The sequence below is a fragment of the Pristis pectinata genome, chromosome 1 (genome assembly GCF_009764475.1).
Source record: "Pristis pectinata isolate sPriPec2 chromosome 1, sPriPec2.1.pri, whole genome shotgun sequence".
Taxonomy (NCBI): Eukaryota; Metazoa; Chordata; class Chondrichthyes; order Rhinopristiformes; family Pristidae; genus Pristis; species Pristis pectinata.
The window spans coordinates 50,252,981-50,263,898 of NC_067405.1; the positions used below are offsets into that span (position 1 = coordinate 50,252,981).

General features: G+C 40.7%; 1 protein-coding gene across 7 annotated transcripts in view; it reads right to left on the reverse strand.

The window, feature by feature from the left end:
• cerkl (ceramide kinase-like) overlaps positions 1–3,623 on the reverse strand; it is a 134,289-nt gene extending 130,666 nt beyond the window's left edge. For 6 of the 7 annotated variants that reach the window (XM_052022209.1, XM_052022202.1, XM_052022193.1 and 3 more), the window contains exon 1: positions 3,196–3,549. In XM_052022209.1, coding sequence (XP_051878169.1) covers positions 3,196–3,463 — 268 coding nt within the window. In that variant the 5' untranslated portion in view covers positions 3,464–3,549. Of the gene's footprint in view, positions 1–3,195 lie in introns of all 7 variants that reach the window. The other variant, XM_052022182.1, reaches the window with a different exon arrangement.
• Positions 3,624–10,918: the final 7,295 nt, after the last annotated feature.

Consider the following 10,918-nt stretch of genomic DNA (forward strand, 5'->3'; position numbering starts at 1 on the left):
AAGGAAACTATGCAGACATGAGTTGACTGCTGTAGACTGGGAAACTGCTTTAAAATTTATGAAAGTAGACAAGTAATGTCTACATTGTATTCAAAGCAAAAGAAGTCCAACCAGATATGATCCAGCTGCAACTGTCAAGAGCAGTTAAGGAAAGCACATTGGTAACTTGCTTAGCACACAAAAGGCATTCCCAAGAACAATAACGCAGATAGAATCAGGACTCAAGGTGTCATTATAGCGTTATATATGGAGAGATGCATTACTGGCAGCTGGAATGAACCCTGCTGGTGCTCTGTGAACTTGGGTGCAAACCCCAATGATCCATGTTGCCACACGCTGCTAACCTGGTGTGAATCTCTACCATCCACCAAAATTCTCACAGCAATAAATCGCTCATGGGTCAACATGGAGAGACTGCCCTTGACAGCTAGTGCTGGGTGGGCTGGGGCAAGTTCAGCATTGAGATGCAAGACTCGGGGCCGGCACAATGAGTTCAGGGCACTCCTGTGAACTGGCAGCAGCTACTCCATATGTTGGCAGACCACCTGGATTATATGGTCTCTCTCACCACCTCTGTTGGATATGACAGAAACTGCCCACCATTGAGTTTAATACCATTGAGTTTGATACCATTGAGAAATATCTGAGCTGGGGAGAACCGTGCAGCAAATCAAAGAAGGGAATTAGCAGCTTCCATCACTTCGAGGGGGTGGTGATGAGAGAGACTGCCGGATCACAACATTCTGTCAAACACATGGAACAGATGTTGCCAGGTTGCCTGTGCTCAAGAGCCCCAAGCCTCAGCTCAGAACGGCAGCACTGTTTGGCCCAGCCTATACACAGGCAGCACCTCTGCAGCAAGTCATGGGTGACTCTTTGTTGCGGGAGCACCAGTGGAGAGCAAGGTCTCATTCAGGTTCCCAGCACAGCAGCACATAAACCAAGTACGTCTTTTTGAAAATCCTGGGAGGTAGGTACTTGTGAGCATTTGGAGTGAAGGACCAAAACAAATCAGAACTATCCCTCACAGTGCTAAGTGGGGTACCAATTGGATCAAAGGAAAAGGATTATAAAAGTTGGCACTGACAAGGAAAGTGAAAGTAGAATCCAAGAGTACTCCAGACAGAAACATAAAAACAGACTGTAAAAGCTTCTGTAGATGTGTAAAAATGAAAGGATTACCTCATGTTAGTGTGGGTCCCTTATAGACTTGGAACAGGGGAAATTATTTTGAGAATTAATTAAATGGTAGAGGAATTAAACAAGTATTTTATGCCTCACCATGAAAAATGACACAGAAAGCCTCCCAGAAGTAATGGTGAACTACAGGGCTAATAAGAATGAGGGGCCTGAAGAAACTATTACTAAAAAACTGGAGTAATCAAAGGGAATAAAAGACAATAAATGCCTTGAATTTGGTAATCTGAATCCTAGGCTTTTGGAGGAAGTGGCTTTGGAGATTATGGGTGCACTGATTATCAACTTCCAAAATCCAATAAATCCTTGAAGAATTTGCACAGAATAGAATTGTCACAACACTACAGCATATTTAGGCCAGTTAGCTTAACATTAGTAGGGAAATGCTGGAGTGCACTGAAAGTGTTGACAGAGCATTTAGAAAATAACAATAGTACTGAGCGAATTCATTGTGGACTGCAAGGGAAATCACATTTGACAAATGTGTTGGAATTCTTTGATGTTGTATCTAGCAGAATAAGAGGGTGACCCAAGAGAATGAGTACATGAGCAGAGATATCTTGCTCCAACTCTGCAGGGTTCTGCTGGGTTCATGGTCCCACAGTGTAATGGTTAGCACTCTGGACTTTGAATCCAGCAATCCAAGTTCATATCTCAGTGGGACCGCACAAATTTTAGGGCAGGCATGGTAGTGTAGTGGTTAGCGTAATGCTATTACAGCGCCAGCGACCCAGGTTCAATTCCGGCCACTGTCTGTAAGGAGTTTGTATGTTCTCCCCATGTCTGTGTGGGTTTCCTCTGGGTGCTCCGGTTTCTTCCCACATTCCAAAGACATACAGGTTAGGAAGGTGTGGGCATGCTACATTGGTGCTGGAAGCATGGCGACACTTGCGGGCTGTCCCAAGAACACTCTACGCAAAAGATGCATTTCACTGTGTGTTTTGGTGTACATGTGACTAATAAAGATCTTTAAAAAAAATTGTTAATAGGCCTCATCTCCCTACCTACAGATGGCCATGTTCACAATTAAGGGAGTGCAGCAAAGGTTCACCAGACTAATTCCAGGAATGCCAATGTTGTCATATGAAGAGAGCCTGCAACCTCTTGTCTTTAGATCTCATTGAAACATATAAAATTCTTACAGTGCCTGACAGGGTAGATGCCGTGGTGATGTTTCCCTCGGTTGAAAACCAAGCATCGCCATTTCAAAATAAGGGATCAGCCATTCAGGCCAAAAGATGAAATGACTTCACCTAACGTAGTGAATCTCTAGAATTTTCTATCCAAAAGTTTTGGTCATTGAATACATTCAAGAAAGAGTTTGACAAATTTTTTGATACAACAGAAATCAGGAGATATTTGGTCAGTGCAGGAAATTGTAATGAGGTAAAAGATTAGCCATAATCATATCTAATGGCTGAAGGCACAAAGAGTCAAATAGTTGCCTCCTGCTTCCATTTCTTTCCTGCACTTATTTCAAAAGGAAATTGGCTAAGAACTTGGAATAAACTTGAAGGGCTACAGGGATTAAATTGGGAAATGGGGATTACTGGGTAGCTCCATACAAGTATGGACTCGATGGATCAAATAGCCTCCCCTCTGTGCCAAAATGACGATAAAACTTATGGAAATCTCTGAGTTGCAGAAAGGTCAATTACAGGCACAACTTTCATAGTACATTCATGCTTTGGCCTTTTCAATTACACTTCTGCTTCGGGCTTCAGATTAATTTGTTTTTGTTGTACGAAGCGCTTTAAATCGGGGGAGTTGCATTATTTGTAAAATAAATACTTTTTAAATGGATTCTCGATATCCAGTTAATTTGCCTACCTGAAAACCTAACCACAAGAATATCTAAGTTGGCTCCTCCAACTGTTGCGCCGCTGCACCTGTGTAGCGATGAGTGAGACCGCGGCGCCCACATGTTTATTACCGTCCCCCGCGCCAGGTCCGAGTCGCCCTACAATGTTGGCTACCACCAACACCATGACCACGCACCTGTCGGGCTCTCCGGCTCAATCGCCGTCCACTCCAGCCTGCTGGGTGTCAGCACCACGTCGCAGCTCCTTTTCTCAATCTCGAATATACCCCTGCAGATGGGTTCCTGCTGACCGCCGGAGTTCCTGCAGCCTTGCTGGGCCATCTCCTTCGCCGCTCGGAGATCCTTCCTCCGGGCATCCGACACTGGCCACCGCTGGCTGCAACCATCGCCCGGCTCACACCACGCGTCCGCAGCAGAGGCTACTCGCCGCCGGCCTTCAAACATCCTGCCGCGTCTGCTCTACCCCCCAATTAACTTCGCCATCCGATTTGTTTGTGTGCGGTTACGGCCGCAGCAACACTTCCTGCTCGTGCTCGAGCCACGACGCGCGCACGCGCGCGGCACCGACCGTTGGTCGCGAGCTCCGGGTCCTCCCCCTCCCCCCAGCGGGGGGCAATCTGAGGGGCAGGGTTACGCCCTGTGGGGTGGTAGGGGTGAGGGTTGTTACTTTTTTGGGGGGTCGTTACTCTGGGGGAGGGTTGTTACTCTTTGGGGAGGTTTTGTTACTCTTTGGGGAGGTTGTTACCAGGGCAAGGGGGAGTGTTATTCTCGGTTAGGGCAAGAGGGGTTAGTGTTAGGGTCATCGCAGGAGGGGGAGTGTTATGGTTAGGGCAAGAGGGGTTAGTGTTATGGCAGGAGGGCAGAGTGTTACTGTCAGGGTCAGGGCAAGAGGTGGGGAGTGTTATTCAGAGTCAGCATGAGGACTGTTACTTTCAGGGTCGGCACAGGGAATGGTACTCTCGGGGTCTGGTCAGGTGGAAATGTTACTCTCAGGGTAGGGCAAGTAACTCTTAGGGTCAGGGCAGGGGGAAGTGCTACTCTCAGTTATGTTCTTTGCTGGTCATTGGCTTAAGTACTTAAATTTTGGCAGAACAGAGGAGAAGGTAACGTGAAACTAATGCAGATGAAATACAAAACTGAAAGTAAGTGCCACCTTTTGATTGGAAGATCATATCTGTTAAAGGAACATGAATCTTGTCAATGAGCTGATCATGCTTAAGAAGTGTAAGAACCAAAGAGTGGAAAAAAAATCTTAATTTTTATGATTTGTATGTACCCCTTGCAACTCCAGCAGGGTGGTTCTTCAGACAAAATGCTTGAAACCTTGTCTGGTGATAAAAAACATCCTGTTTTGTTACAAGGACTAGCACAAGACATCCTGGCAACCCCCCAATCCAAGCACTGGCACCTTTTAGATTATATCATTATCTGAGCAATGGATGGCAAGGATTTATCTCTGATATATACTTAAGTGAACAAAATATAATATTTTATATTTGGTAAATAAACATATGGTCTTAAACTAAACTAAAAACATAAACTTTGTCTCCATTTCAAATCCATGCTACCCTCATTAAATAAGCCAATATCTTGTGATTCTGCTATCTATAATTTGAATATTATGTTAAGCCCATATAATTACAAATTGTTTCCTGCATCATGGCAAATTGGCAATCTTGTTTAAGAATATAAATTATGATGTATATATTTATGTAGATTGAAACAAGTGATGCCTTTAAATTGCAACAGGTGTCATAGACTAAATAAATGTGCCAATCCTGGCAAATTAAACAGGGAAACAAGTTACTTGCTTTGTGTTATATTTATAAAAGGATTGTCTCTAACCTTAATTATTGATCAAATTCGAGATCTGCTGGTAGGGTCATTGTGAATGGTTTAACACTGGTGTTCTTTCAAGGAAAGAATTGGTCAAAATTATGTAAGGCTGGATGTTATTGTGATATTTGATGTGAAAAGTGGATAAAAAGGGCATACTAAAAAGGTTGGTAGTGAATAAGCTGCCTGGTATAGATGGAATTCATCATAGGTTGCTGGGACCAGAAATTATAGAAAGTGCTGGCCAGTTCTTCCATGTCTCCTGGTGGTACTGGAGGATTGGTTCCAACTGTAAGCTTAACACCTTTGTTTAATAAAGAGTAGGATAGATTTTGTATTTGCAGTGTTGGAAAATTAGCATGCACTTGGATAACCATGCACAATCCCTGCACCACATCCCCCACCCAACATGCATATACACTTACACATGACCTTATTGATGAGTATTGGGATGGCTTCGCTCAATAAGTTGAAGTTAGTGGATGTGTAAGAAGTAACTTTGTACTTACCACATAACTCACTGCAGGCAGGAGGGAAGGTTGAAAGGATAAGACATGGGATTTAATGAAGGTTAGACATGGAAGGTACAAGATAGAGATTAAAAAAAGTGAGGTGATAAAGAGAGAATTATGTAGACAGGCTGTAAGTGCCAATTTACTCTAAGGTAACTTTGAGTATTATAGACAATTAATGTTTTATATCTATCATTCCACCCAACCTCCAAACTCTTTCTTCCTCACAAAAATGTCTAATTCATTCTTAATTTCACTTCTTCTGCACCCTACTCTCCAACATTAATATAATTATTTCTCTGGAAGATTCATTTTTGAATAATAAGTGCAGATCTAGAAATACTTCATTAATTCTTCCATATTCTATTCTCAAGCTTGCTGTAACCAATGATATGGAAGATCCAAGTCTAAAGATCAGGAACATAAAACCTATAATTGCTCAATAAATCAGTTATAGGCCTAGAAATTTATTTGCATGGGGCAATGTTTATATGTGTTGCACAAGGTAATTTTAAGATCACTGCTAGAAATTTTCTGTAATCCTCATCATCACCCAATTGTGTTCCCACTTCCACATAACCATCAAATCTCTCCTTGACCACCCATATCTTCAGACAATGACACAGTGTCAGACCCAAACCTTGCTAGTTTATCCCTTCCTACTCAACCCTCCCACATAACCAGCAGATATCATCCCTCCCCTCCCCACACCTGCTTATCTGAGTACCTTTAATCACGTCCCAGAACAGGTTTGTGATGCCTTGAGCCTCTTGCTTAATAGAAGTTTGCTGTGATCGACCCACATTTGATAAAAATATATAACTGGGTTGAAAGCCAATAAATTGCCAAGATCTGATGACTTGTTTCCCAAGGTTTTGAAGGATGTGGCTAAGGAGATAGTAAATGCACTAATTGTCATCTTCCAAAATTCCATAGATTCTAGAACATTTCCCATCAATTTGAAGGTAGCAGATGTAATCCTACTATCTAAGAAGGGAGAGAAAATGACACCAGTAGCAGGGAAAATGCTAGAAACTACAGAGGCTACTCAGTTTACAAATGACCTGATTTATGGAAATTTGACTTTATTGCAAATTCTCCCATATATTTTAAAGGATTTTTCAAGCTAGTAATCAAGTCAAGTCAAGTTTATTGTCATATGCACAAGTACATGTATGCATAGGTGCAATGAAAAACTTACTTGCAGCATCACAGGCACATAGCATCATATAGGCAGCATTCACAAGGAAAACATAAATTATACACAATTTTAACAAGAGAGAACACAATTGGAACAAAAAAAAGTCAATTTTAGTGCAAAATGATTGTGTCATAGTGTTGCTAAACTGTAGTGATTAGGATTGTGCCGGTGGGTTCAAGAACTGAATGGTTGAAGGGGAGTAGCTGTTTTTGAATCTGGTGGTGTGGAACACCTTCTATAGATACTATGGATTGTGGGGAGGGATGTGCCTGTGATGTATTGGGTTGAGTCCACTGCTGTCTGCAGTTTCTTACATTCCTGTACCAGACCATGATGCAACCAGTCAGGATGCTTTCAACAGTACATCTGCAGAAGTTTGTTAGGGTATTTGGCGACAAGCCAAACCTCCTTAACCTCCTAAGAAAGTAAAGATGCTGGTGTGCCTTTCCTGTGATTGCACTTATGTGCTGGGCCCAGGACAGGTCATTCGATATGTTAACTCCCAGGAATTTAAAGCTGTTGGCTCTCTCCACCCAATATAGACTGGTGCACGTTTGCCCTTCTTCCCCTTCCTGAAGTCAGCAATCAGCTCTTTAGTTTTACTGACATTGCGCGAGAGGTTATTATTGTGGCACCACTCAACCAGGTGTCCTATCTCGCTCCTGTACGCTGATTCATCACCACTTGTGATTCATCCAACAACAGTGGTGTCATTGGCAAATTTGTTAACTTCGAATTTGTATTCATTTTGTTAATAATTGATCAGGCTCAGACCTGGCACTCAACTCATGGTCTATCAGGCAATGCCCTCCTAAATGCTTCTGACACTTGGAAAACGTACAGCTCTCACCTCAAGGCATTGGAAAATTACTACCAATGCTGTCTGCACAAGATCCTCCAAATATAGTGGAAAGATAAGCAAACCAACCTCATTAAAGACAAGGAGCCTTTAAATCTGACTTTGGTGTAGCTGTCTCTTTTAATTTGCCATGAAATGAAAACTTTTTTTTAAGTCTTTTCCAACATCCCCAGCATTGAAGCCCTGGTTACACTCAGTTGGCTATGTTGGGTGGGCCACACTGTTCACATGCCTAACACCAGACTCCTGAAAGAGGTACTCTATTTTAAGCAGAGAAGAGACAAGAGATTATCTGGTGGTTAGATGAAAAAAATCAAGGATGTGCTCAAAATTTCCTTGAAGATATAACATCCCTAGTAATTCCTAGGAATCTCTGATCCATGACTGCACAGACTAGAGAAGGAATATTGTGATGGTATTCATTACCTCGAGGCAATGCCTCAGGAGCACACAGGATCCCTGCTTATGTGGTGAAAAGAGCTCACCACCTCACAGGATCTGTCCAGACCTCCTGCCTTATTTGTTCCTTCATTGGGTTCATTAGCCATCTGAGAATCCACAAAACTGAGGCGTATGCAAATCATCCTCAGTCCTGAGGGACTACCTAACGGAAGAAGAAGAAGAATACAGGCAGTCCCCAGGTTATATGAGGGTTCCGTTCCTGAGAACTTCCACAAGCCGATTTCTCTGTAAGTCAGAATGTCCATTTTCTATATATCATATCACTCTACATAACACTTGCTACAGTTCTTTCATTTAATTGAATAATCACCTGAACACTACCCATAATTAAACTAATGGAATATATATATAGTATCTATTCATAAGTGAACACCATGAAACAATTTATTATTACTACGTTTTTGTTCTAATTGTGTTCTTTCTTGTAAAAATTGTGTATAATTTATGTTTTTTCTTGTGAATCCTGCCTCCATGATGCTATGTGCCTGTGGTGCTGCTGCAAGTAAGTTTTTCATTGCAGCTGTGCATACATATACTTGTGCAAATGACAACAAACTTGACTTTGACTTTGACATGGTAGGCACTTATAAAAAACAATAATAAGATTGAACAGAGCCATCATGATTTTACAAATCTATTTCATAAGACAAACCAGTCATGGTGTGTTTTGACTTCCAGAAGAGGTTGCCACTCAAGAGATTATTGAACAAAATTAAAGCACATGGGAATGGGTTTAACATTTGTGTTGACTAAGTATTAACTAATGGAAAGAAACAGAGAGGAGTAACAAGCAGGTCATTTTCAAGTCAGGAAGCTGTAACTAATAAAGTGCCACAGAGATTAGTACTGGAGATTAAATTGTTCACAACCTACAATAATGATGAGGGTGACAGGAACAAGAATGATATATCCAAGGTTGCTGATGGTATAAACTGGGTGTGAGGAGAATGCAAAGAGATTTCAGAGTTATTACAAGAGGTTAAGTGCATGAGTGAAGAAATGGCAGATGGAACTTAATATGGGAAACATGAGGTCAAACACATTTTTCAAAAAGATTTACAAGTATAAATATTTTTTTCAATGTTTGAATGATGTTAGAGTTCAGACAAACTTGTGTGTCCTTGTACAAGAGTCACCGGAAGTTAACATGTAGGTACAATAAGCAATTAGGAAGCAAATAGTACAGTGGTGTTTACTGCAAGATAATTTGAGTACTTTAAATATGTCTTACTGAAATTATACAGGGTCCTAGAGAAACCACAAGTGAGATACTGTGCACAAGTCTCATCTCCTTACATTGCAATTGAGGGAGTGCAACAATGGTTCATCAGATCGATGCCTGGAACTGGGTGGGCTGTCCTATGACTCGGAGTGGATTAGAAGTGCGAGAGGTGATCTCACTAAAATATACATTTTTTTAAAGGGATTTACAGAGTAGATGTAGCAATGATGATTTGCTGTGTTTTCCAGAACCAGGGGTCACAGTCTCAAAATAAGGGGTTGCCTTTTTTCTCAGAGCATTATGAATGTCAAGAAGGCTGTGAAGGCTCAGTTCTGAGTATATTTATAGTGGGTTTTGATAAATTTTTGGATATTAAGGGAATAAAGGGATGTGGAGTTACTGAAGGAAGGTGGTGGTGAGGCAAAAGATTAGCCATGATTTTAATGAGTCATAAAGGAGACACATGGGCCAAATGGCTTACTCCTGCCTCTATTTCTTGTGTTGGCCTGCCAGTTACCACCAGTTTAACATGCCTTTACCAGCATAGAAGAATTTCTAGCACAGGCACTGATTAATTATCCAGAACTTTTAATTATTTGCCTTGGAAAAAAATGCAGATTTTCAAGCTATAACTGGGGAGCATGAATAATTACTGGAACAACATCTCTGAAGTAAGAATAACTGAACATGACTTCATGAAAAGCCTTTTCTTTGAACTTCCTCATCATTAGGCAGAAAACAAATTATTTACATAAAGCATTGCAAGTAAGTTTGGTTATATGAATTTAATCCCTGCAATACATCACTGAAGTAACTCAGCTCATCTATTAATTTAGTTCAACTTTGTTGTGAATTATTTATATGAACACATATGGATTCACTTGAAGAGGAAAGAATTTTAAGGTATTTTCCTGTTAGATCAAAATGGTTCAAGTTCTTTAATCCATAAATAAATCTCACAAGATAGTTTTTCACTCTTCTTTAAAATGGCAGTTGCATCACTGACATGGAGCTGTTTTGTGAGATTTCTTACCTGTTCAGACTATCGATTACTTCCCAGAACAGATTTTCGTGGAATAACATTGTAGGTAGGGTTAACATCTTCTTATTTGAATATAGGTTCCAAAGTGAGAAAATGATACTACAGGCTGAAAAATTTACTCTTTCAATATAATGCATGATTTTCCAGAGTTGGCTAGTTTCAGCGTAGCCCCAAAACATGTTCAAACACACACTAATCCTTTTGTTATATGAAGTGAAGTTGCTCTAGTTTGCCTCTTCCAGATTATATCATTTGCAGTGGTGATAGAAATAGATTCTACTCAATTGATGTCAAAATTAACATCTTAAGATGATAGATTGAAGAACTGTTTGATTAAGGATATAATTATTGAAATAAGAAAAGTTATTTAAAAAAGATAATGCTCCTATGCTTCCTCTTTTGCTCGATTTATTTATTTTTGTAACTTATAGCAATTATTATGTATTTATATCTAACACTGTACTGCTGCCGCAAAACAACAAATTTCATGACATGTCAAGTGATAATAAACCTGATTCTGATTCTGTTTCTGATTTATTCTATAAAGCCAAACACACTTTGTTCAAAACTTGCATGGTAAAAGAAAGGTGAACAGGCGCCCCGCTCTCAGATCCTTACCATTGATTTTCTTAAGCTGATGGACAGTTTGAGCCCCAGTGTGTTTGAAGGGAATGTGGGAAATGGGCCCCATTGAGTTTGAAGGGAATGTGGCAAATGGGCAACCCATGTATTTAAAGGAAGTTTCCCAGTTTCCAAACCATTGGG